General features: G+C 41.4%; 1 protein-coding gene and 1 non-coding gene across 4 annotated transcripts in view; both read left to right on the top strand.

Moving 5' to 3' along the window:
* The window catches only part of GAB3 (GRB2 associated binding protein 3), a 79,079-nt gene that overhangs the window by 45,378 nt on the left and 5,768 nt on the right, over positions 1-27,933 (top strand). For all 3 annotated transcript variants that reach the window (XM_047100697.1, XM_047100698.1, XM_047100696.1), the window contains exons 5-8: positions 9,691-9,746; positions 10,197-10,416; positions 12,584-12,665; positions 13,841-13,943. In XM_047100697.1, the coding sequence (XP_046956653.1) occupies positions 9,691-9,746; positions 10,197-10,416; positions 12,584-12,665; positions 13,841-13,943 (461 nt within the window). The remainder of the gene's footprint in view (positions 1-9,690; positions 9,747-10,196; positions 10,417-12,583; positions 12,666-13,840; positions 13,944-27,933) is intronic.
* On the top strand, positions 3,031-3,136 carry LOC124527636 (U6 spliceosomal RNA). The gene has a single exon (XR_006965930.1). It is a non-coding gene; the product is annotated as a U6 spliceosomal RNA (small nuclear RNA).

The following is a 27,933-nucleotide window of genomic DNA, read 5'->3' as shown; positions in this document are numbered from 1 at the left end:
GTTTAAAAAAAAAAAGGCTATGCAGACTTCGTAGAACAAACTAAGAAGTTTTCCTCCTTCTTATTCTTTGGAAAAATTTGTGTATGGTTGGTATTCTACCTTAGTTGATTAGTAGAATTTACTAGAAAAACCATTGGGACATGGGGTTTGCTTTGTGGAAAGATGTTTAAATTAAAGATTCAATTTCCTTCTTTAGTCTTTAATAAACTATTTCAGATTTTATGTATTTTTCAAGCAGTCTATTTCTCCTACCTTTTCAGATTTATTATCATAAAATTGATTATAATAGCCTCTTGCTATCTGTAGGATCTATTATAATAGCTTCTTTTCAATCCTGATATCGATAATGTGGGCCTTCATCTGTATTTCTTAATCAGTCTTACTGGCAGTTTATCACTGATACTAGTTATTCTTATTTTGTTTTGTTTTAAGTAGGCTCTACACCCAACACGGGGCTTGAACTCACGACCCCAAGATCAAGAGTTGCATGCTCCACTCACTGAGCCAGCCAGGTGCCTCTGTTTTGTTTTGGCTTTGTTTTCTTCCCAGAGTACAGAATTTGGCTTTGTTGATTTTTTTCCAGTTGTATATTTGTTTTCTGTTGCATTAATTTTTGCTCATATCTTCATTATTTCCTTCCTTCTTGGGCCACCAAACTGTGGCCTATGGGCCAAATCTGACCAACAGCCTGTTTTTTGTTATTGTTGTTGCTGTTTTGTTTTGTTTTGTTTTGTTTCAGCCCACCAACTAAGAATTTTTTTTTTTTTTAACTCTTAAGGGGTTGTGGGAAAAAAATACTATTTGGCTCTTTCCAGAAAAAGTTTCTTGACCCTTGTTGTACTTCCTTGGAGGTAATTTGCATATTTTTCTAAGTTCCTTTCGTGGATGGGTGGCTCATTGAATTTCTTTCTTTCTTGTCAAATATACGTGTTTAAGGCTACAAAGTTTCTATAAACATTGTCTTAGCCACATCCCATAAGTTTTGAGGGTCATATTTTCATTTTAATTCAGTTCAAAATTTTTTCTAGTTTTCATTCTGGCTTCTTCTTTGCCCTATGCATTATGTACAACTGCATTTCTTAATTTCCAAACCTGAGGATTTTCTAGTTGTTTTTCTAGTTGATTACATTTAATTTTTTTTTTTAACATTTGTTCGTTTTTGAGAAAGAGAACATAGCATGAGCAGGGGAGGGGCAGAGAGAGGGAGACACAGAATCCAAAGCAGGCTCCGGGCTCTTAGCTGTCAGCACAGAGCCCCATGTGGGGTTTGAACTCACTGACCGAGAGATCATGACCTGAGCTGAAGTCAGACCCTCAACCAACTGAGCCGCCCAGGCTCCCCTGTAGCTTATTACATTTTAATTAGAGAAAATACTTTGCATGAGTTCAATCCTTAGGAATTTGAGATTTCTTCTGTGGCTCAATACATAGGTATTTCTGTGAATGTTCTGAATATACCTGACAAGGACACATGCTCAGGTCAAGTTCTTTAGCGGTCATGTCATCTATTCCTCCTCTGTTGGCACTGATTCTGTTCCCTTGTAGCAGGTACCGAGCAAGGTATGCTAAAATCTATCCCTATGACTGAAGAGTGTCTCTTTCTCCCTTACCATTCTGTCAGAGTTTTCTGTATATAATTTAAAGCTATGTTATTAGTCACAGATCTCTTAGAATTTGTATATTGTTTCTAGTGAACTGAAACTTTTATCAATTTGTCATGACTCTGTAGTAATGTTTTTGTCTTAAAGTCTGCCTTATGTGATATTAATGTAGCTATGCCTATATTAAGTACTAAATACTAAAATATTAATCGGCATTCTTTTGCTCAGTATTTGCATGGTACACATTTTCTCATTCTTTGGTTTTCATATTTTCCATGACCAAATTTTAGAGGTGTTTCTTTTGTTTTTAATTTATTTGAGAGAGAGAGAGAGAGAGAGAGCACACACACAAGATGACCTGAGCCGAAATCAAGAGTCAGATGCTTAAGTGACTGAGCCACCCAGGCGTCCCTAGATGTGTTTCTTATAAAAAGCGTATAGCTTTTTTTGTATTGTTATTTTTTTTAGAGCACAAGCGAGGGAGTGGCAGAGAGAGAGGGAGGGAGAGAATCCCAAGCAGGCTCCACGCTCAGCATGGAGCCAATGCAGGGCTCCATCCTGTATCGTTCTTTTAAATTTTTCATCTGTTTTGACAGCCTTTCTCTTTTAACTAGAAAGGTTAACCCATTTACACTAATTAGATTTGTTTTTACCGTTTTATTTTGTGGTTTCTGTTTTTTCCTGTTTGTACAAAATTTCTTATTTGTAATCTCATCCCCTGCTTTCTTCTGAGTTGGGTTTGCTACATCTCTTCAGGTCTAACCTCTACTCCTTTGGAAGTTGTGTGGCACATTCCTGTTCTTTTAGTGAGTCCTTTCTCCATGTCACCTCCTTAACCTCGTCAGTATCTGTGCGCTTCTCCCAAAGTAATGCAAAGACGTTAGAATGTTTTCGACCTAATTACCTCTCCCCACTTTAAATGCTAATACCATATGTATTTTACTTCCCTCTTGATTTTCTAAATCCCATCAGGTAAACATTATTGATAGTATTTTTATACCGTAATTTTCTTTTTTTTGTACCATAATTTTCTTAAAGCTTCACTTACATTAAATATTTTTCGAGTTTATTATTGCTTTTAGCATCTTACAAGTTCATTCTGGGATTATTTTCATTCTTTTTGTGGCTTATTGACTTACAGTTACTGTATCTTCAAGTATTGCCTCTCCGTTGTCCCTGTTTTTCTTCTGGGGCCCCAAGTGTATGTATTTTAGATTTCCCGTCTGTCTTGCGTGTTTCTTGAGTTCTCTTGGATATTTTTCATCTCTTTCTACTGAATTCTAGTAATTTCTTTCAGAATTTCTTTTTGAAGTCTCTCTTCAATTGTGCCTAACCTGCTGTGTGACTCATATTTTGAGTTCAAATTTCATTTATTTAATTTCTAAAGGAATATTTGTATTTCACAGTCTTTATTATAAGAAGGTAGACAGTGCTTACCTCGGCAGCACATGCCCTCAAATTGGAATGATGTAGAGAAGATCAGCCCGGCCCTGTGCAAGGGTGATATGCACATTCATGAAGTATTCCATATTTCGCTTTCCTTTTCTAATGTTTATGGGTGGAGAAATAGGGTCTGACAAGTGACTTAGCTAATTTGAGGGTGTTTCTGGTTTCAAACCCTACCCCCAATTCTTCCTCCTCCTCCTCCAAAACAAACAAAAAAAAGGTATGCAATGAAAAATCTCCTTTGTGCCGCTGTCTTGTTTGCTATTTTCCTATCACCTGTATCCTTTCAGAGAATTTTCTGGATATTCAAGAAAACATGCATATATAATCTATTTGTTGATGGACACAGTAGCATTCTTACACTCTATTCTGTCCATTGATTTTCCTCTTACGAATGTATCTTGGATATCACTCAGCCATAAAAGTAATGAAGTCTTGCCATTTGCAATGACGTGCATACAGCCAGAGTATTATGCTAAGCAAAATAAGTCAGTCTGAGAAAGACAAATACCTGAGAAAGACAAATTTCATCTATGATCAAATCATATGTAGAATTTAAGAAAGAAAAAAAAAACGAGCAAAGGGGAAAAAAGGGAGAGAGGCATACCAAGAAACAGGCTGTTAACTCTAGAGAACACACTGATGGTGACAGAGGACAGGAGAGTGGGGATGGGGGAAATAAGTGATGGGGATTAAGGAGTGCACTTGTGATAAGCATCGGGTGATTAAAATAAAACCTTTAAATTTTTTTTTTAAATTAAAAAGTATAGCTTGGGGATTTTTTTTTTTTTTTACGTTAGTACAAACACTATAGCTTATGACCCAGCAATTCCACTTCTAGGAATTTAGCCAATAGTTGCTCTTTTTTAAAAAAATTTTTTTAAATGTTTATTTATTTATTTATTTTTTTTATTAAATTTTTTTTTTCAACTTTTATTTATTTTTGGGACAGAGAGAGACAGAGCATGAACGGGGGAGGGGCAGAGAGAGAGGGAGACACAGAATCGGAAACAGGCTCCAGGCTCCGAGCCATCAGCCCAGAGCCTGACGCGGGGCTCGAACTCCCGGACCGCGAGATCGTGACCTGGCTGAAGTCGGACGCCCAACCGACTGCGCCACCCAGGCGCCCCAAATGTTTATTTATTTTTGAGAGACAGAGAGAGACAGCGTGAGCAGGGGAGGGGCAGAGAGAGGGGGGGACACAGAATCCAAAGCAGGCTCCAAGCTCTGAGTTGTCAGCACGGAGCCTGACACGGGGCTCGAACTCACAAACAATGAGATCGTGGCCTATGCTGAAGTCGAAAGCTTAACCTACTGAGCTACCCAGGCACCCTGCCAATAGTTGCTCTTAAGGACAGTATTGGGACAGCAGCAGTGTTTGAATAGGGACTATATAGTATCTGCTGTTTTGGTAGATGGTGCCCTCCTGTGAAGGGCAATTTTGGTTACAGAAATGCTTACACGTGTAAAAAGGACATATGTGCATGGTTGGTGAGTGCAAATTATTTGTGAAAGATTGGAATTAACCTTAATGTCCGTTAACAGAGACATGGTTAAATAAATTATTTTACATCCATTCAATGGAATGGTTCGTTTTTGTCAAAAAGAATCAGATAGTTCCCTGCTTTTATTACATAGTAGTATTATATCAATACCAAATTTGCTGAAGCACTGTGGTTATACAAAAGATTAATGTTTATTTATTTTTGAGAGACAGAGAGCGAACGAGCACGAGCAGGGAAGGGGCAGAGACAGATGGAGACACAGATTCCAAAGCAGGCTCCAGGCTCTGAGCTGTCAGCACAAAGCCCGATGCGGGGCTGGAACCCACAGACCATGAGATCATGACCTGAGCCAAAATCCGACTGAGCCACCCAGGCGGCCCAAGAATGTTATTTTTCTTAGGAGATACACACTGAAATATTTTGAAGTGAAGGTTCCTGATTACCGCAACTTCCCTTCAGATGGTTTGGGAAAATATATATATGCACGTACCCATACACACAGAAAAAGTTTATTTACAGAATCTCTTATATAAACCCATGTGTTTGTTGTTTCTCGTGCTCTTTATTTCTTCCCGTGGTTTTGAGTTCCCACCTGTTGTCATTACCTGAGTCTAGTACAGTGCCATTCTCTACTCCTGGGCTATTATCATCAAGTATGTTAGATCTTTCTACTTTATAGGCCCCAAAATAAGTTTTATGATTATTGTTTCATGCCACTGTCTGTTAACTCAGTTAAAAGAAGGAAAGAGAAAATTCTGTACTTCTGTCGTCTTTTATATTTACCTACATGATTCTCTTTACCCGCACCCCTTAGTTCTTTGTAGAGTTGGTGCTACTACGTGCTGTCCCGTCCTTTCGGCCTGCATAAGTCTGTTCCGTGAGTCTTTGTTTCTCCGGGAATGTTTCTATTTTGCCTCCACTTTTGCAATACAGTTGTGCTGCATGTAGAATTCTCGTTGGACAGATTTGTTTCTTTCAGCATTTTGAATATGTAATTCTACTACCTTCTGGCCTTCCGTTTGCCATGAGTAGTAGTTGGCTGTTAATCTCATTGTGATTCTCTTGTACATAAAGAGCTGGTTTGCTCTCACTGTGTTCAAGGTGTCCCCCTTGCCTTTGATTTTCAGCAGTTTGGGACGTGTCTTGGTCTTGATGTGTTTGTATTTAGCATAGTTGAATTTCCAGGCACTTTGGTGGACTCGTTCCTGAGATCAACGTGCAGTATTTCTGGCTGCTCTCCTTCTTTGTCCGCTGCTTACCGTTCCTGGCACTGCGATCCCTGTGCCCTAGAGGGACAGGCTTTTTATATGCTCGATCCAAATCAAGTTAGTCCCCTTTGGCAGCAAAGCCGGTGGTCTTCATGGCCCGCCCTGCCCTAGTAGAACACCTGCTGATTGGGCCAGTGAGGGGCTTGGGAACACCTCAAGCTAAAATGCCACAGACTCACGCTGTTCTTATGTGATGTCCAGGAGTTTTTCTTGAATAAGTGCTTTCCAGTTGTTGTGTGGTTTTGATGACTTTGAAGAGTCTCAAAATAGTTGTTGTTGTGGGTTTTTTTTTTTTTGAATAAGTTTGTACAGTTTTATCATTGCTTTTTGGGGAATGGCTTTGCTGAGCTCTTCCCTCAAACAATTTAACAGTCCTACCTTCCTCTGATTGTTAATACTTTAGGATTTTTGCATTGATAAACACAAGTGATATTGACCTGTAATTTTCTGATTTGCTTTATCTTTATCAGGTTAACCTGTAATTTTCTGATTTGCTTCATCTTTATCAGGTCGAGCTACCAAAGTTATACTTGCCCCCTAAAAAGAATTAGAAATATGTTTTTATTTTTGTATGCTTCAGAACAATTTGTGTAGCATTGGTCTTTGAAAGTTTGGTAAAATTCTCTGTGGAAATCATGGAGTCCTGGTGCTTTTGGGAGGTAGCTCCATGGTCATTTTCTCTTTTATTCTATGGTGATTTATATGTGTAATATTTCTATATTCCTATTTGGGTCACTTATGGTATATTTTATTTTTCTAGGAAATTACCCAGCTCATTTAGATTTTAAAATGTGTAGAAATTGGTGCAGAATTGTCTCTTGTGTTTCTTTTAATTTCCTCTGCTTCAACGATAATTTCCTCCTTTTTAGTTCTTCTTCTGTATACTTAGGCACTGCTCCTTTATTGATTACATTGGCTAGTCGGTTGCCTTTTGGTAACTTTTTTCCCCAGAAAACAAAGATTTTGAATTTTTAAAAAATATTTTAAGTACTCTCTGCACCCAGCATGGGGTTGAACTCACAACCCTGAGATCAAGATTCACCACTCCACCGACCAAGCTGGCCGGGCATCCCAAAGATTTTGATTCTTTAAAATTGTCTACTCTCTTTCTGCACTCTATTATTTTCTGCTTTTATTCCTATTTTGTAAATTCTTTTGGTTTTCTCTGTTGTACTTTTTCCAGGTTTGAACTGGGTATTTGATTTGTTTTCATTCTGTCATTTTATCAATATAGCTGTTGTAATAGAATTTACCATTTTGGGTAGAACTGACCAGGTACTTGGCGGGCCCTTTCAGCACGTAGCTTCAGGTGTTACTGTATTTGTGGACTTGTTCTTGGATTATAATTTTTAATTTTGGCACTATACCACTGTTTTGTTTTCCTTCTTCAAGGAATCTAATAATAAATGTGTACACTGCATCTTCTTGGCCTGTCTTCTAGTTCGGCCATTTTTTTCTGTGATTCACTTTCTTTCCTTTTTAGTCTGTCAGTTGTTTTCTGGCATTTCTTTAATGGCACGTAATAAATTTTCAGTTGAATCTCTTCTTCCCTGGGAATCTTGTAACTTAGACTTCATTTCTGAGGTTGGTTTTATCTTTTCCTTCACTTTCTTTCCCAAGTACAAGCATGCAATTTCTATTTCTATTTTTGTCATCCATTTCTGTCCTTTGTTTTAAAGCGAAGTGTTAGGGGGTGCCTGGGTGGTGTAGTCGGTTGAACATCAGACTCTTGATTTTTGCTCAGGTCATGATTCCAGGGTCGTGGGATCGGGCCCCATGTCAGGCTCCACGCTGAGCATGTGGAGCCTGCTTAAGATTCTGTCTCTCTCTCCCCCTGCCCTTCTCCCTCACTAGCGCATGCACACACACTCTGTCTCTCTAAACAAATCAGAAAATTAAAAAAATAAAAATAAATAAAGTGTTGGAAATAAAACTGATATCTAATATTAGAGGAATACTCAAATTATGGTCCATCTGTAGAATGAAACACAATGCCAGTGATGAAAAGAATGAAGAAACTCTTTATAGTGTTTCTCTGCCCTGATCTCCAAGGTATTAAGTGAAAAAAACAAGTTGCAGAACAGTGAGTATGATATGCTACCATTTGTGTTAAAAAGGAACATATATTGGGGCGCCTGGGTGGCGCAGTCGGTTAAGCGTCCGACTTCAGCCAGGTCACGATCTCGCGGTCCGGGAGTTCGAGCCCCGCATCGGGCTCTGGGCTGATGGCTCAGAGCCTGGAGCCTGTTTCCGATTCTGTGTCTCCCTCTCTCTCTGCCCCTCCCCCGTTCATGCTCTGTCTCTCTCTGTCCCAAAAATAAATAAACGTTGAAAAAAAAAAAAAAAAAAAAGGAACATATAAAGAAGTGTGTGTGTCTGCGCGCGTATGTGTGTGTAGACATATATGTGTATACAGATGGTCCCTGACTTATGATGGGTCAATTCAGGATTTTTCAACTTTATGATGGTGCGAAAGCAATATGCATTCAGTAGAAACTGTACTTAGAATTTTGAGTCTGGATCTTTGTCAGGCTGCTGGTATGCCGTACGATCCTCTTGTGCAGCTGGGCAGCAGCAGTCAAGAGGCTAAACAACCAATACACTTACAGCTGTGGAGTTTTTCACTTTCGGTACAGTATTCAATAAATTACACGGATAACCAACCCTTTATTAGCAAATAGGCTTCTGTGTTGGCCGACTTTGCCCAGCTGTAGGCGACTGTTCGTGTTCTGAGCATGTCGAAGACAGGCTAGGCTAAGCTGTAATGTTCAGTAGGTTAGGTGTAGTAAACACTTTTTGATTTAGGATATTTGCAATTTAGGGTGGCTTTATCAGGACATAAGCAATAAAGGAAGTCGAGAAAGATCTGCATAGGATGCATAACCTTAATTCCACTAATCTCCCTTCTACCTTCCTGAGCTGGGAATTATTTTTCACTTGAAGATGACGGGGACTCTTCAGTTTATTTTCTTGAGGCAACCGGACTTCATGCCTCCATGCTCTGGAACAGACAGCACTTCCCTGGCCCCCACTGGCTGAGAGCACTTATTGGACTTCTCCCATTACTCTGTGGTCACTCATCTTCCTGTTCTTTGAATACTGGGCATTGTTTATAGTTTTATAATTAAGCTTCTCTCAACACTTACAACTTAGATAAACCCATGCAGTCTTCTGGATGTGACTGCCACCTCTGAGCCGCTAATTCCCCAAATCATATCTCATTTGAGTCGAGGCCCATTTATCTTATTGCCCTGCATTCTGGACATGTCTTCTTTCCGTCCGACAATTCTTCTAAATTTTTATGTCCCACTGTCATGTCCATCTGACAAGTTTCTAATCCTGGATTAATCCAAACTTTCCTCTTTCTCCAAGCCCGTACCCAGGTGGCTGACCACCACTACAGGAAATCCTGGTCACCAGTTCGGGATCACAGGTCTCCGGCGTGCCCTCGGTGCTGCTCCGCGGTGCCCTCGCTCGCCCGTTCCCCCCACCCACCCGCTCATCACAAGGGATCTTTTACACCTTCTCTCTTCAAACCCCTAGCTCTGTGTCTACCATCTGTCCTTGCCGAAGATTCATGTGGTCTATGCGGCAAGCGTTTGATAACTCCCTGCTATATCTGTTCCCAATTCACAGACAGCACTCAAGCCATCATACAGAAACTTGGAAATCTGCTCTGATTTCCACCTGTTGGGGACTGTGGTCTGACGGCCCAACTACCCTGAATAGTGAGCCTTGCGCGTAGAAACCGTGTCACACGCCTCTTCCCTCTGGAGCGGAGCAAAGGGCCCCGAGGTGCACAGGGACTCGGACCCTAGTTTCAATTGATACTGCCTTGCATTTCTCACCACCCTGGCTTGTTTCTTACAGCTGATGTAGAAGGCCAATCCTTAAAACACCGAGACAAGCGGCTTAGTTTAAATTTGGTAAGTTTGGCACTAGAATTCCTTTAAGCCTCGATTTTACCACAAGTTGCTTGACCAATATATGCTCCCTTGAAGTCTTTTGAGACTCAGCACTGAATCTCTGAGGACCCTTTCAGTCTTCCCTAAGGCTTCAACTTGTCTGAGAACGATTGCACTTCGTGTCCTATAAGGACCCTTCTAGTTCTAATACTCAGACACTTGTCTGCCTCGGGGTGTGGGACTTAAGGCATCACACTACACTGAGAGTGTTTGCGGAAATTCATAACCCTCTATCTTCTAGCACCAAATCCAGGAGTGTCCTCACCTGCCTCATACAATAGGAGCAGGGGCAGAGCCCAAGTTAGAGGCTTACCTGACTTTCTTAAGGAAGTTCAAAGTTATTCTTGGATACTTGCAACCCCTGTGCACGGCCTTGGCCGTGCTTCCCGACCTGCACCTGTTCTCTTGCAGCCATGCGGGTTCTCCCCGGTGTACCCCACAGCTTCAGCCAGTGCCGAAGATGGCTACGTGCCCATGGGCCCACAGGTGGCCACCTCTGCTCTTAGAACCCACTGCAGCCATGATGACTACATCCCCATGAGCCCAGGGAGCATCTCAAGCCCGCTGCCTGAGCTACCTGCAGACATGGAGCCTCCCCCAGTGAATAGAGATCTCAAGCCTCAGAGGAAACGTAAGCCACGTGAGCGGACCTGCTGTGCAGGGGAGGGGAGAAAGGTCCTAGAGGCCACGTGCAGAAGTTTCCTTCTTGACCGTCTCTGGGAAGAAGGCACTGGAGGAGCCGTCCAGAGGCCTGGGAGGTGTAGGGGTGAGGAGCGATGGCTGGGATTGAACAGGAAGGGCTGGCAGACCTTGCTGCCCCAGACTGAGGAAAGGAGTCACGGGACTTAGGGCACTGTGGCCCTGCAAATGCAGCCTACAATGCCAAGTTCATTCCAGAGGGTCCATCTTTGTCTGCTTCCCTAACAAAGGCCTTTGCCACCCCAGACCGAGGAAAGTAGTCAAGAATGACTTTTCATCCGAATTGGTGAATGTCAGACCTGGTCGTATGCAGCTGATCACCCACTACCCTGTGTGTGCCCATCCACAGAGGTGTCCGGGAGCAAGGAGTCTGGATCCTCTGGGCACAGAGCTCCTGGAAGCTTCTGTGTTACTCCCAGGCAGCTCCCCTGGGCTGCAAACAGCACGGACAGAGAGGGAAAAAGAAGAAGAGGGAAGGAAAAGCAGGTCAAAGTAATGTGCTTACTTTATTCTCCCCCACTGCCACCTGCCTAGTAAGTCTGGTGACTCCCAGGAACTCCCAGAATCTGGTCTGTTCCCACCTCTGTTTGCTCTTTGGAAATACTACCACTTCAGGTAGCCACGCCCTAACCTGGTCATTAAGTCCCCCTCCCATGCCTGGTCCTTCCAGCCTCACCCCTTCACTGGGCGGCGGGGGGGGGGGGGGGGGGGGAGGTGGGTGTGAAGATGAGGAAGCAGGTTCCTCAGTGGGTGGGAGGAGCACAGGTGAAAAGCAGCTGGAAGAAGGAGGATTATGAAGTCAGTACCACACAGGAGAGCAAATCCTGTCTTATGAGGTTCAGAGGAAATAATCCTTCATTCTGCTCAGAAATGATTTCACAAGGACCTGTAACTCTGAGGTAGATGTTGTTTCGTTTAATTAATTTTCTATAGCAATGCTATCCAACAGAAATTTTATGATGACAGAAATGTAGCTATTGAACCCTTGAAAAGTGGCCAGCGCAAGCGAAGAACTGAATTTTTATTGACTATATTCCCCATGCTGAATTTTAAATTTTATTTAATATTAACAAATATAGATTTAAATAGCCACATGTGACTGGTGGCCACCGTATTGGACAGCATGGCTCAGAGGACCTGGCGATCAGGCATGAGCATGTCGTCTGGACTTAGGGCTCGGGAGCCAGTGGGTGGGTGACCAGGAGGACCCCTGGGCCAAGACTTCAGGCTGTGACAGGTGTGGCTGCAGGGATAGACCCTGGGGCCCAACGGGGAGAGGGCAGGTAGAGAAGCCAGGAGGTGGCTGGTCGGTGAGGCTGATGCCAGGGAGTTATGGCCATCGGGAGAGATCTTCACACCAGAGACTATGTGACTGTGACTCATATGTCCTTTCCAGCTCAGCAGCTTGCCCAGGTCAGAGGCTCCTGGGAAAGTGAGGAGTAGGAGTCGCTGTCCTGGGTTCTGATGATACGGAGGGGGCTTAAACAGTTTCCACCCATGCAGTCTAGTGGAGGAAACAAAGCAACCTGGTCAAGGCCATGGTAGAGGGATACATGCATGCCCATGATGTCTGGAGGCCAAAGAAGGCCTTTTTAAGCAGGGGACATTGACCTGAGATCTGAAGGTGACTAACCAGGCAGAGAGATGGGGAGGAATGTTCTAGGTAGAAAGACTATCAGGTAGACAGTGGATGGGAGGTGGGGATAGAACCTGGGTGATCATCTCTGCCTGTAATGAGAAAGGTAAAATTTCCATTTTGGACACACCAAGTGTAAGGTAGATGTTTGGATCCCATAAGGTCAGAGACTTTCATCTGCTTTGCTCACACTGTGCCTCCAACACCTAGAACTATGCCTGATGTGCAGTGAGGTCTCAAATGCACACTGACTAAATGTATTGCCCCATTGCTACCTCTAGCTGTAATGTGAGCAGTGAGGAAGGAGAAGGGTAGGTCCGCAAAATTCCCCCTCATTGTCAGTACTGCTCGTTAGTAAATCTGGATTTGATGCGCTAAGTGGAATGTCTTCATTTTAGTCTCTAGATTCCATCCTTTCACTCCTGAGCACTTACCATACTGGATATTGTGTCTTCTCTCACAGCACGGCCACCCCCGCTGGACCTGAGCCACCTGTCCACCATCCGGGAACACACGTCTCTGACCAGGACCCGCACTGTGCCTTGGTACATCTTTGATTGCTCAAATGGACCTCAGCCAGCACAGGCGCTCCCAATTTTTGTGATGCGTCTTTGATGAAATGTAGTTGAGGCCCACCTGGTCTAGTTTAAGTCAAAGGGGGATGGGGTTTGTTGTTACCATGAGCCAGAAGTATTGTGTAGATCACAAAGGAAGGAATATAACTGAATGTCCCAGGATGCCGGAGTCAGGAACTAGCTGTTGGGAACCCAGGGAACTCTCCCCCTCACGCGTTTGCTTCTCTCTCCACATTTGCTCTTCTGTCTCTCTCTGGAGAGCTCTTGTCAGTGTGGCACGTGCCTTATGGCCAAGGAGAGCTGTACCAGGCCTTGTGAGCTTACTTACACGCTATGAGTCCAGTACCAACAGAGACCGGCTCTTTTCCGACCCCAACTCACATTTCCGGGGAGAGGGAATTATACCGCCCCAGCCTGAGTGGAATCACCTGTGGCCCAGGGGGAGGGGCCAGCGGAACCGATGTGGCTTCCAGAAGCCCGACTTTGTGAACAGAATAGGAGAAGGGAGTTCTCAGAGAGAGAGAGATGGTTCACGGACCTGGCAGACAAAGCCCAAAATGTATGTATCTGCACTCTCTCATCTCATCTGTTAGAAGTTGTATTTTCAGAGTCTGGAGCCTGGCCCGAGAGGTTCCCGGTTCACTCTGAATGCCACAGGATACAATCACTTAGCAAGGCAGAACTCTGCAGTGAGCTCTCTTTCCAGTCATGATGCACAGAGACACAGCCTGTGTTTCTGACTCGGGAGGAGAGTGAAAATTAATTTGCAGTCTTGTTCTGATTCCATCAGAGGGATGCCCACAGGTCATTACTTTTGCTGGCTACTCTGAAGGGAAGCAAGAGAATCACAAAGGAGCATGTTATTTTTGTTTGTGTTTTTTTTTTTTTCCCTAAGTGATATGATGCCTTGGTCTGTTTCTAGAAAGCTCGTGACCTGTGCCCCTTGAGAGTTGGGAGCCATTTGCCCCAGCATGGGACAGAACCTGGGCAGTCTCTTCTGCTTCAGGGACTGCTGTGGCCAGAAGGAAATTGTATCTGGAAGGGGGGCGGGGCTGCAAATGCCGCGGGGACCTCGTCAGTTCCTGGCTGGCTTTCAGAGCAGCTGTAAGACATTGCTTTGACCTCGTCTATATTTTTGTTCTTAGCAATCGAACCAGATTTCTCTCTCCAGAAAGAAATGGTATTAATTCTGCAAGATTTTTTGCCAATTCTGTTTCCAGAGAAGAGGAAGAAAGCTACATCCACATGGTAATCCTCTGTTTCACACTCTTCATATGTTTCACCCCAATCTGTATTCTTACGAGTTCATTATAAAGGAAACACGTACTTCAGAAAGCCCCATGCAATCTTAAACCAATCACTTGAATGTAATCCCAGGTTACTGGCAACAAATCAGTTGGGGCTGGTTTTCTTCCCTGCGATAGTCAGCTCCTCATACCATTTCGAGGCCACGGTACTTCAAGGGTATCCAGGGTTGGGGCACGTGTAATGGGAAGATGGAAATGTCAGCAAGACTGTGATATCCAATTTGATATCAATGACTTTGTTAAAAAATGTTTTAATGTTTATTTATTTTTGAGAGAGAGACAGACAGAGCTCAAGCCAGGGAGGGGCAGAGAGAGAGGGAGACACAGAATCCGAAGCAGGCTCCAGGCTCTGAGCTGTCAGCACAGAGCCCGACGCGGGGCTCGAATCCACAAACCGTGAGATCATGACATGAGCCGAAGTCGGACACTCAACTGACTGAGCCCCCCAGGCGCCCCTGATCTAATGACTTTGTACCTCTCTGGATGTTCAGAGTCTAAGCTGTGGAAACTCACCTGTGTATTCCTTTCTAGCAGACCCCTGGTGGCCTGGCCCCGATTGCCTCTGAATATTTCTGAAAGATGAATCAGAGTCCCATTGGGAGGAAGTACAGTGTCCTGGACTGTGAATGTGTCTTAGTCTCTGGAGACTCAGATTATAGGGTCTTTGTGTAGACCTGAGTAGACGGAGACCTGCCATCTCTGTCCTTTCATTCATTCATTCATTCATTCACTCATCTCTCCCTCTTGCCCTCTGTTGTTACTTCTATCAGGAGGCACGTGAGCCAGAGAGGGTCTCCGTGAGGCCTGTGAAATAGTGAAAAGAGATCTTAGAAAAACAATGTTCAGGGCACCGTGACTATATGTACTTTTGAGAAGACAGTTCCGGCCCTCCTATGCATGAGGTTAATAGGAAGTAAAAATCTAAGAACCATAATCTCCAGGGAAGAAGTAATTAAATGCTTCATTTTGCCTTTCTATTTGATAAAACTTGTGCTGTTAAGTTCACTTAACCATATGCAGATGGAAAGTGACTCATATACAAATCTGCTGTGGTCTTCCCAATGTTTTTCACACTTAGTAATGGCCCTTGGGAAACTTGTAGAAGAAAACACTCTTCTAAAGGATACTGACCAGCTGTGCTCTGTCTCCAGAGAACAGAAAAGGGAAGTGAATCTATAACCTCATAGAAGCAAGCGCAGAGCCATTCCAGACACCAGTTCATCCCCGATCTTTGAGGTTATGACAAAGAACAGTGTTTCATTTACGACCCTTGCTTGCCTGAGTTTATGATCGTTACTTAGTGACTGTCTGGGCATTACTAGGCAGTATGACACTGTAATGAAGAGCCCAGAACAGCTGCCGAGGGAGGTGGCCGTGGGGAGGCACCACATCGGTATGTTTCAGACCCTTCCCACCCCATTCCATCGTGCTTCTTCAGCTGCGGTAAGACCATAATTTCAGATGACTTTGATTTGCATTATTTCACTTCTTCCACATAACAGTTCTACAGGACTCCTAGGGTTTGATTTTGATTTTGCACATAATCGTATGTGTTCATTTTTTTCTCTTTGAGAACAAGTTCTGATCTGAATGTAAAAATTTACATCAGGGGCTGAAATACAAAGTTTGTTTTATTAACATTGTGCATCCTTTGTTAGTCTCTTTAAATGTTTGTGAAATTATAGAAAACTTACAAGAATTAACCTAATGTCAACTTAGGTGATCTCTTTTTTACAGGTTTTTCAAATTCTTTAATTTCAATAGTTTTGTAAGGCTTTTTTTTTTCTTTTTTTGAGAGAGAGAGCACAAGCAAGGGAGGGGCAGAGAGCAAGGGAGAGAGAGAATCCCAAGCAGGCTCTGCGCCATCAGCGCAGAGGCCAATGCGGGGCTTGAAGCCATGAACCGTGAGATCAGGAGCTGAGCTGAGATCAAGAGTCCATGCTTAACCAATTGAGCCACCCAGACCCCCCCGTAAGGCTTTTTATAGTAGAATTATAGACTCCTAAATCTCACATCAAATGTTTCATTATGGACTTACAAGACTTTTAGTTTTATTTTATTTTTTTTTTTAATTTTTTTTTCAACGTTTATTTATTTTTGGGACAGAGAGAGACAGAGCATGAACGGGGGAGGGGCAGAGAGAGAGGGAGACACAGAATCAGAAACAGGCTCCAGGCTCTGAGCCATCAGCCCAGAGCCTGACGCGGGGCCCGAACTCACGGACCGCGAGATCGTGACCTGGCTGAAGTCGGACGCTTAACCAACTGCGCCACCCAGGCGCCCCAAGACTTTTAGTTTTAGATTATCTTACAGTGGCATTGACTTTCTCTCAGTGTTCAGTTTTATGAATTTTAATATGTGTTATATGTCATATAAATTAATAAAATATGAATAGATAACAAATATATGTTATATATAAAGTCATAAAATATGAATTTTAACACATGTTCTATAATTTTTATATATATGGATATTAACATATATATTCAACATATATGTAACCACTGCCACGATCAGGACACAGGGCAACCTCAAGATACTCTGTCATGCTCCCTCTGTATAGTCACACCCTCCCACAACCCTAATCTCTGGCAACGACTGATGTGTTCTTCATCACTCTAGTTTTGTCTCTCGAAGGATGCCACAGAAGCTGAATCATATAGTACGCCATCTTTTGAGACTGGTTTCCTTCACTCAGCATAATGTCTTTGAGATTCACCCAAATCATAACGTGTGTCAGGAGTTCTTTCTGTTTTATTGCTGCGTAGTACTCAAGCATATGGATGTGCCCCACTTTATCTACTTACCCATTGAAGGACATTGGACAGTTTCAAGGTTTTTGACATTTATGAATAGAATTGTTGTAAACATTCTTTTTTTTAAAGTAACCTCCATGCCCAACATGGGGCTTGAATTCACGACCCCGAGATCAAGCGTTGCATGCTCTACCCACTGAGCCAGCCAGACGCTACACAAAAATTCTTTTACAAATGTTGTTTTTTGATTTTTTTTTACTATGCTAAAATATACATTCACATAAAATTTACCATTTTAACCACTTTTAGATGTAGAATTCAGCAGCGTTAAGCTATGTTCACAATGTTGTGCAACCATCACCGCTATCTGTTTCCAGAACTTTTTCATCATCCCAAACAGAATCTCTGTACCCATTAAACAATGTTTCCAGAACTTCTGCATCATCCCACACAGAATCTCTGTACCCATTAAACATTAACTCCCTAATCCCTGTCTACAAAGCCTCTGGTAACCTCTGTTCTACTTTCTGTCTTTGTGGATTTGCCTCTTCTAGGTGCCTCATAGAAGTGCAATCATACGATGGTTGTTCTTTTGTGTCTGCCTTCTTTCATTTATCTGTGTCTTCAGGTTTCATCCCTATTGTAGCATGTATCAGAATTTCATTCCTTTTTTAAAAATTGTTTTAAAAGAATTTTGTTTTCAATGTTTATTTTTGAGAGACACAGAGACCGAGCATGAGTAGGGAAGGGCAGAGAGAGGGAGACACAGAATTCAAAGCAGGATCCAGGCTCTGAGCTGTCAGCACAGAGCCTGACGTGGGGCTCGAACCCATGCACCGTGAGAGCATGACCTGAGCCGAAGTTGGGCGCTTAACCGACTGAGTCACCCAGGCACCCCTAAAAATTGTTTTAAGTTTGTTTATTTAGTTTGAGGGAGAACGAGCAAGCAGAGGAGGGGCAGAGAGAGAGATGGATAGAGAATCCCAAGCAGGCTCTGAGCTGTCAGCGCAGAGCCCAACATGGGGCTCGAACTCACAAACCATGAGATTGTGACTTCAGTTGAAATCAAGAAATCAAGAGTCGGACACTTAACTGACTGAACCACCCAGGTGCCCCTCATTCCTTTTTTAGGGCGAATACTCCATTGTATAGAGAGACCACAGTGTGTTTATCCATTCATCTGCTGATGGACATTTGGGTTGTTTCTACCTTTGGGCTATTACTGCTGGTGTGAACATTAGGGTACAAGTATCTGAGTCTTTGCTTTCAATTCTTTTGGATATATACCTAGAGGGGGAATTGTTGCATCCTATGGTAACTTACCTTTAACTCTTTGAGGAACCACCAAACTGTTTTCCACAGCAACCAAACCATTGGTTATTTCCATCAGCAATGCAAAAGGTTCTGATTTCTCTACGTCCTCACCAGTACTTGTTATTTTCCATGTTTGTTTGTTTCCAGTTTTGGGCATCCTGCTGGGTATGAAGTGGTATTAACTCTTCCTTAAATGTTTGGTAGAATTCCCCTGGAAAGCCATCTGGCCCTGGACTCTTGGTTTTTGGCACATTGTTGATTACTCATTCGATTTCCTTACTGGTTATGGGTCTGTTCAAATTTTCTATTTCTTCCTGTTTCAGTTTTGGTAGTGTACATGTTTCTAGGAATTTGTCCATTTCTTCCAGATTGCCCATTTTGTTGGCATATAATTGCACATAATATTCTCTTATTATTGTTTTTATTTCTGCTATGTTGGTTGTGATCTCTCTCATTCTTGATTTTATTTATTTTGGTCCTTTCGTTTTTCTTCTTGATCAAACTGGCCAGTGGTTTATCAATTTTGTTAATTCTTTCAAAGAACCAGCTTCTGGTTTCATTGATCTGTTCTACTGTTTTTTTGGTTTCGATAGCATTAATTTCTGCTCTAATCTTTATTATTTCCTGTCTTCTTCTGGTTTTGGGTTTTATTTGCTGTTCTTTTTCCAGCTCCTTAAGGCGTAAGGTTAGGCTGTGTATCTGAGACCTTGCTTCCTTCTTTAGGAAGGCCTGGATTGCTGTATACTTCCCTCTTATGACTGCCTTTGCTGCGTCCCAGAGGTTTTGGGTTGTGGTGTTATCATTTTCATTGACTTCCATATACTTTTTAATTACCTCTTTAACTTCTTGGTTAGCCCATTCATTCTTTAGTAGGATGTTCTTCAGTCTCCAAGTATTTGTTACCTTTCCAAATTTTTTCTTGTGGTTGGTTTTGAGTTTCATAGCGTTGTGGTCTGAAAATATGCACGATATGATCTCAATCTTTTTGTACTTACTTAGGGCTGATTTGTGTCCCAGTATATGGTCTATTCTGGAGAACGTTTCACGTGCACTGGAGAAGAATGTATATTCTGTTGCTTTCGGATGAAGTGTTCTCAATATATCTGTTAAGTCCATCTGGTCCAGTGTGTCATTCAAAGCCATTGTTTCCTTGCTGATTTTTTGATTAGATGATCTGTCCATTGTTGTGAGTGGGTGTTGAAGTCTCCTACTATTACGGTATTACTATCAATGAGTTTCTTTATGTTTATGATTAATTGATTTATATTTTTGGGTGTTCCCACATTTGGCACATAAATGTTTACAATTGTTAGGTCTTCTTGGTCTATAGGCCCCTTGATTAAGATATAATGCCCTTCTGCATCTCTTGATAATAGTCTTTATTTTAAAGTCTAGATTGTCTGATATAAGTATGGCTACTCTGGCTTTCTTTTGTTGACCATTAGCATGATAGATGGTTCTCTATCCCCTTACTTTCAATCTGAAAGTGTCTTTAGGTCTAAAATGGGTCTCTTGTAAACAGCATATAGATGGATCTTGTTTTCTTATCCATTCTGTTACCGTATGTCTTTTGATTGGAGAATTGAGTCCATTGACTCTTAGAGTGAGTACTGAAAGATATGAATTTATTGCCATTATGATGCTTGCAGTGTTGGAGTTTCTGGTGGTATTCTCTGGTCCTTTCTAATCATTGTTGCTTTTGGTTTTATATGTATATACATATACATATACATATACATATACATATACATATATACATGTATATGTATACATATGTATATATATGTATACATATATATGTATATATGTGTGTGTGTGTGTGTGTGTGTGTGTATATATATATATATATATAAATATAAATATATTTATTTAATCTTTTTTCCCCTCAGAGAGTCCCCCTTAAAATTTCTTGCAGGGCTGGTTTAGTGGTCACAAACTCCTTTAATTTTTGTTTGGGAAACTTATTTATTATGTCTCCTTCTATTTTGAATGACAGCCTTGCTGGATAAAGAATTCTTGGCTGCATATTTTTCTGATTCAGCACATTGGATATATCCTACCACTCCTTTCTGGCCTGCCAAGTTTCTGTGGATAGGTCTGCTGCAAACCTGATCTGTCTTCCCTTGTAGGTTAGGGACTTTTTTTCCTTTGCTGCTTTCATGATTCTCTCCTTGCCTGAGAATTTTGTGAATTTGACTATGATATGCCTTGTTAATGGTCAGTTTTTGTTAAATCTAATGGGGGTCCTCTGTGCTTCCTGGATTTTGATGTCTGTGTCTTTCCCCAGGTTAGGAAAGTTTTCTGCTGTGATTTTCTCACGTAACCCTTCTACCCCTATTTCTTTCTCTTCGTCTTCTGGGACCCCTATGATTCTGATGTTGTTCCTTTTTAATGAGTCACTGATTTCACTAATTCTTGTATCCTGCTCTTTGGATTTAATCTCCCTCTTCTTTTCTGCCTCCTTATTCTCTATGAGTTTGTCTTCTATATCGCTGATTCTCTGTTCTGCCTCATGCATCCTTGCCGCCACTGCATCCATCCATGATTGCAGCTCAGTTATAGCATTTTTAATTTCATTCTATTTTTTACTTCTTTTATCTCTGCAGGAAGGGATTCTAATCTATTTTCGACTCCAGCTAGTATTCTTATCATCCTGATTCTAAATTCTGGTTCAGACATCTTGCTTGTGTCTGTGTTGGTTAAATCCCTGGCTGTCGTTTCTTCATGCTCTTTCTTTTGGGGTTAATTCCTTTGTTTTGTCATTTTGAAGGGAGAAAAGGAATTAATGAGGTAGAAAAATTTTAAAAATATTAAAATTAAAAAATTAAACACACACAAAAAATCGAATAAATGATGCTAGATCCTAGGTGTGTTTTGGTCTGGAGGTTGAAAGTGGTTTGACAGATTAGAGAAAAAAATGGGTGGGGAAGGAAATCGTTTGAGAATTTGAAAAAATGAATACACTAAAGTAGACTAAAATGAGATGATGGGAGTAAAATAGAATTTGAAAAAATTTACACAAAAGTAAAGAATATAGTAGAAAAAAATTAAAATATTTTTAATAAAAATCAAAAGTAAAAATGAATTTTTTCTCTTTCTGTATTCAAGAAAAAGAAAAGAAATGAAAAAGAAAAAAAAGGAAATCGTTTGAAAATTTGAAAAACTGAATACACTGTAGTAGACTAAAATAAATGATAGAAGTAAAATAGAATTTGAAAAAGTTTACAGAAAAGCAAAAAGTATAGTAAAAAAAATAAAGAAAAATATTTTTAATGTAAATTGAAAGTAAAAATGAAGGTTTTCTCTTTCTGCATTCAAGAAAAGAAACGAAAAAAAAGAAAAAAGGAAATTGAAAATTTGAAAAAATGAATACACTGAGATAGACTAAAAATGATGGAAGTAAAATAGAATTTGAAAAAATTTAAATACAAGTAAAAAATATAGTAAAAAATGAAGAAAAATATTTTTAATAAAAATTGTAAATAAAAATGAATTTTTTTCTTTCTGTATTCAAAAAAAAAGAAAAGTGAAGAAAAAGGAAGAAAGAAAACTGAATAGATCGACCTGCTAACAGATTGAAATAGGACTGAAATTACTTTGTTTTGCCCTAGAAGTCAGACTATGTAGCACTTTATAGTCCATAAACTAAGTAGGCGGTGAGACTTGTGTTCTTGAAGAGCCAGGTTGGCCCAGTTGGGTGGGGCTCAGTGTAATGGCTCCCCTATCCACTAGATGGTGCTGCTAGCCTACTGGCGTGGAGTGTTGCGGCGCTGGTAGGTGCTTAAGCGCATGCGTGGGAGCGGTGAAAATGGCTTCACCCAGCTACCCGGTCTCTAGTGTCGGAGCTCTGTTCTCCCGGATCAGCAATCGTGCTCCGGTCCTGTCTTCAGCTCTCGTCCACTCCCCGCTTTTTCACTCTCCGTGACCAAGCCCCAGGCAGTACCTCTCTCCCGAGTTTTGTCTCAGATGGGGCTGTTTTCCCCGGCCCCTTACTTCCAAAGGACTGCGGCTTTGACCCGTTCGGCCCCTCTGCTGGAGGGTCCCACCGAGCAATGGCCGAATGAGCAGTGGCCGAATGTCGTCTGCACCCTGGAACGCCCGCTGGACCCTGCTGCTGCCAGTGCCCTGAGACTGGGGCCAGGTGTCAGCCCGCCCCAGAGAAAGTTCGTGAGATAGTGTAGCAGCAGCGTTTCAGGGATTATGGAAAATCACAACACACATCTGGCACCAGGCTTCGCCCTTAACCTTGCCCCAGCACCAGCGAATGTGGCCGTTTTCTGGGGTCTGCTGGGACCAGGTGGCTTCAACAGTCTCCACCAAATGTCCTTCCAACAGCGGAACTGCTCTTCCCCATGTGGCCCGAGAACCTCCCGGACCCCACTCTGTTCCTGGGGATGCGCCCTTCCCACCAGAGCACCGCCAGGTATTGAGCTGTGGAGTTGCAGCCTTTGTGCTCCCCTTGTTTGCAGTCTTAATGGAAATTAAACCCTCTCCTTTCTCCCTTTTTAGTTTAGTCCCTGCAGTTATTTCCAAGTTTCCACTTCCTCTCCAGCTGCTTTTGAGGAGGGGTGCTTTTCCCGTATTCTCCCCCCGCCCCGTCTCCATCCTCTCTCCGCCCGCAAAAGCACCTCCTTGCCCACCTCCACTTCTCCCCAAGTTCACCTCTCTGTGCCGTATACCTGCTGAATTCTGTGGTTCAGGTTGTGCAGATTGTTGTGTTAATAATCAGATCAGTTTTCTAGGTGTGCAGGATGGTTTAGTGTTGGTCTGGCTGTATTTCATGGACGCGAGACACACAAAAATCTTCCGTGTTGTTCCACCATCTTGGCTCCTCCTCCCATCAGATTCTTCTCTATAGTTAGGAGTTTGTTTCTTGGTTTGCCTCTTTCTTTTTTTCCTTTGTTCATTTGTTATGTTTCTTAAATTCCACATATGAGGGGCGCCTGGGTGGCACAGTCGGTTAAGCGTCCGACTTCAGCCAGGTCACGATCTCGCGATCCGTGAGTTCGAGCCCCGCGTCGGGCTCTGGGCTGATGGCTCAGAGCCTGGAGCCTGTTTCCGATTCTGTGTCTCCCTCTCTCTCTGCCCCTCCCCCGTTCATGCTCTGTCTCTCTCTGTCCCAAAAAAATAAATAAACGTTGAAAAAAAAAATTAAAAAAAAAATTCCACATATGAGGGAAATAATATGCTATTTGTCTTGTGACTGACTGACTTCGTTTAGCATAATACTCTCTAGCTCCATCCAAGTTATTACAAATGGCAAGATTTCATTCATTTTGATGGTTGAGTAATATTCCACTGTATGTGTATACCACATTTTCTTTATCTGTTCACCTATCAATGGACACTTGGGTTGCGTCCATATGTTTGCTATTGTAAATAATGTTGCAATAAAGATAGGAGTGCATATATCTTTTTGAACTAGTGTTTTTGTATTCTTTGGGTAAATGCCCAGTAGTGGAATTACAGGATCATATGGTAGTTCTATTTTTCACTTTTTCGGGAACCTCCATACTGTTTTCCAGAGTGGTTGCACCAGTTTTCATTCCCACCAACAGTGCACGAGGGTTCCTTTTTCTCCACATCCTCGCCAACACTTGTTGTTTCTTGTGTTGTTGATTTTAGCCATTCTAACAGGTGTGAGGTGATATCTCATTGCAGCTTTGATTTGCATTTCCCTGATGATGAGTGATGTTGAGCATCTTTTTGTGTGTCAGCCATCTGGATGTCTTCTTTAGAGAAATGTCTGTTATGTCTTCTGCCCATTTTTAAATTGGGTTATTTGTTTTTTGGGTGTTGAGTTGTATATGTTCTTTATATATTTTGGATACTAACCCTTTATTGGATATGCCATTTGCAAATACCTTCTCCTATTCCATAGGTTGCCTTTTAGTTTTGTTTCCTTTGCTGTGCAGAAGCTTTTTGTTTGGATGTAGTCCCAATAGTTTATTTTTTCTTTTATTTCCCTTGCCTCAGGAGACATATCTAGAAAAATGTTGCTATGGTCAGTGTGAGAGGCATTACTGGCTGTTGATTAAGCCTAATTTATTGACTTTTTTCATTCAAGGATTGTTATCATGTCTAAGAACAATATAATTGCCTAACCTACCAGGTAATTAGGATTTTCACGTTTTCTTCTAAAAGCATTATGTTTTTAGGTTTTATATTATGGTCTATGATCCATGTTGAGGTATGAGGTATGAGATGGTGTTGACGATGATTTTTTACATACAGATATCCAAATGTTCCACTACTATTTGTTGACAGGATGATCTTTTCTTCATTGAATTGCCTTTGCACTTTTTTAAAACTTCGGTCAGGCATATTTTTGTAGTCTTTATATTCTATTCCACTGATTTACGTGTCTATCATTTTGTCTATACCACAGACTTGATTACAGAAGACTTACAGTAACTCTTAAAATGGGAAGCATATTTTCTCCAATCTCATTCTTGCTTAAAAGTCTTTTTTGTGGGGCGCCTGGGTGACTCAGTCAGTTGAGCGTGAGACTGTTGATTTCAGCTCAGGTCTTGATCCCAGGATTGTGGGATTGAGCCCCGAGGTGGGCTCTGCACCGAGCATGGAGCCTACTTAATATTCTCTCTCTCTCCCTCTGCCCCTCTCCCCTGCTTGCACTCGTGCACACACACTCTCTCTCTCTCTCAAAATAAGAAAAAAATAATAAAAAAGCCTTAAAATGTTTTGTGTTATTCTGCTCCCTTTGCCTTTCCATATAAATATTAGAATAAGCTTTTCTTTACCTAACAAAATATCCTTATGTGATTTTGATTAGAATTGTGTTAAATCTATGAATAAATTTGAGCAGAATTGACACCTATATTATACTCAGTCTTCTAATGCATGAATATGGCATATCTGCCCATTTATTCAGATTTTTAAATTTTCTTTCCTCAAAACTTTATAATTTTCACATGTAGATCTTACCATGTTTTATCAGATTTCTACCTAAGTATCTCACTTCTTGGAGCTATTGCAAATGGCATTTTTGTAATTTCAGCTTCCAATTGTTCACTGGTGGTATACACAAATGTTGTTTTTGATGTGTTGGCCTGTGTCCTGTGACCTTGTTAAATTCACTTATCAAAAATAGGAGGTTTTAACTTTCTTTAGATTCCCTGGGGTTTTCTGTTTACATGATCATCTCATCTGTAAATACAGTGCTTTATTCCTTCCTTTCCAATCTGTAGGCTCTTTCATTGTTTTACTTGCTTTATCACTAGCCTACGATGTCAAGTACAATGTGGAATACGAGTGGTGAGATGAATCTCCTTGTCTCCATTTCAGGAGGAAATCATTCAGTCTCTCACTATTGAGTTTGATTTTAGCTGCGGGTATTTTATCGATGGTCTTTATTAGGTTAAGGAAGCTACTTTCTAAGTTTTCTAAGAGTTGTTTTTTTTTTTATCATGAATGGATGCTGATATTCTCAAATGCTTTTCTACATTCATTGATGTGATCATTTAGTTTTCTTCTTTAGATTGTAAATATTGTGGACTACACTGATCTATTTTCGAATATTGAATCAGTCTGTATTCACAGAATAACTCCTGTTTGCTCATGGTGTATTATTATTTTTATGTGTTGCTGGATTTGATTTGCTAACGTTTTGTTGAGGATTTTGTATCTATGTTTATGATAGATATTGATTCGCAGGTTTTTCATAGTGTCTTTGTCTTGTTTTGTTATCAAGGTAATGCTGTTTTCTGGAACAGATTGTGTAGAATTAGTGCTATTGATTCCTTAAGTTTTTTGATAAATTCATTAGTGAAACCATCTGGGTGGCTTCAATTTCTTTAATAGTTGTAGGACCATTAATATGATCTACATAATCTTGGATGAATTTTAGTTATTTGCCAGATGGTTTATATGTTTTACCTTTCACAGTTCGGTCTGCAATGAACTTGGAATTAACTTTCGTGTATGATTTGAGGTAGGAGTCAAGTTTCATTTTCCCCTGGTATGTTTCTCTAATTGATCTGGCACCATTATATTTAAAATTACTATAATTTACCACTATTCTGCAGCGCCGTCTTTGCCATAGATCAAGTATCCATATGTGTGTGGGTCTTTTCATGGACTCTCACTTCTGTTCCGTTGGTCTATGTGTCTATCTTTGGAAATTACCACACTATGCTAGTTACTATAGCTTCATAAGTCTCCATATCTAGGAAAAGAAGTCCTCCTGCTTTGTTTACCTTCCTCAAGTTTTCTTTGGCTATTTTTGGCCCTTTCTATTCCCATGAAAATTTTAGAAACAACTCCTCAAATTCTACGAAAAATGAAATACCCTTCTTTGCAGGATGCGTGGTCAAAATGATTGAATCCAACATTTGAAATGGAACTACATTTCTTCTTTTCTTTTTTTTAATTTGGGAGAAGGAAGGCACAGAATACCAAAGGGTTCAGGAGTTGCCCGTGGCACCTACTTCCGGAAGTCAGGCTGAAGGGAAAGGAAAAGAAGGGGTAGTGGTCCAAAGTCCACCTAAGCAGCAGGTAAATCTCAAGATGCCCCTCCCTCACTGCATGGAGGTGGACCACTAGGACTTCCCATCTCTATAGGAAGGGTGACGTGTAGTCTCTAGAGAGAGTAAAACAAGGTTTCTCTGCACTGCGGGGACATTAGACGCATTTGACCAAGACCACTGTACTAAAAACAAGGTGATTAGCTAAATATGCATAGTGGATATGACCATCATTCCTAAACCTGTTCCCCAGCCCCTCTGTTCCACAGTATTGACAACCAGACCTTCATAGGGTCTTTCGCTCCTAAATATGAGCAGACCGTCAGTGATTCCATCAGACATTTCAGGAAGGCTCTAGCATGAAGGCCAGAGACTAAAATGGATTGGAGGAAGCAAACTATGCCAGAAGGGGAAATGTTTTTTAAAAATCTATTATTGCCTTCTTTTTTAAAGTTTTAAATTTTAATTCCACTCAGTTAACATAGAGTGTTCTATTAGTATTGGGTGTGCAATATAGGGATTCAACACTTCCATACACCACCCAGTGTTCATCACAAGTGCCCTCCTTAATATTTTCTGAGAGATGAGCTATTACAACTGTAAATCAAAAGAATCTATTAGGTCAATCAGGAACATTAACATATGAAAGGAGAAACTGCTGTGATTAACTCATTAGATGCAGAACAGGTGTTTGGTAGAACCCAACCTCAATTCACATGCAGGAACTTGATCTGTGAACAGAAGTTGTGGTGGGAGAAAGGACAGCTCTCCAACTGGGTAAAAGCTACAGAAAAGGAGTGGGTTGTACCCCTGTTTCACCACCACATGTTAGAATCACGTCGAGCTGGATTCTTAAGTGTGAAGGGCAAAACTTTATAGTTCTAGGAGAAAATATGGGGAAACACATTGTGACCTCAGCACGGGAAGGGTTCCTTAAAATACAAAAGAAGCCACTTGGGAAAAGAGTGATGTGTTACATTAAAAGTGGAAACTACTCGGGGCACCTGGGTGGCTCAGTCGGTTAAGTGTCCGACTTCGGCTCAGGTCATGATCTCGCAGTCTGAGGGTTTGAGCCCCTCGTTGGGCTCTGTGCTGACAGCTCGGAGCCTGGAGCCTGCTTTGGATTCTGTGTCTCCCTCTCTCTCTGCCCCTCCCCAACTCGCGCTCTGTCTCTCAAAATAAATTAAAAAATGTTAAAAAAAAAAAAGTAGGAACTACCCGTCCTTAAAAAAATTCCATAAGAAGAAAGAAAGAACAACTATAGACTGATAGGCTATTTGTAATGCACATGACCTACAAATGATTGCTCTCCAGGATCTAGGAGGAAGCATTGAGAAAAATTAGAAAAATGCAGGCACATCAATGAAAACATTAGCAA

Source organism: Lynx rufus, unplaced genomic scaffold, assembly GCF_022079265.1.
Source record: "Lynx rufus isolate CCGP_SWC_20201006 ecotype Redwood Valley unplaced genomic scaffold, mLynRuf1.p SCAF_52, whole genome shotgun sequence".
Classification (NCBI taxonomy): Eukaryota; Metazoa; Chordata; class Mammalia; order Carnivora; family Felidae; genus Lynx; species Lynx rufus.
The sequence above is the reverse complement of the archived record's forward strand: the minus strand, read 5'-3'. Positions and strand labels throughout refer to the sequence as shown.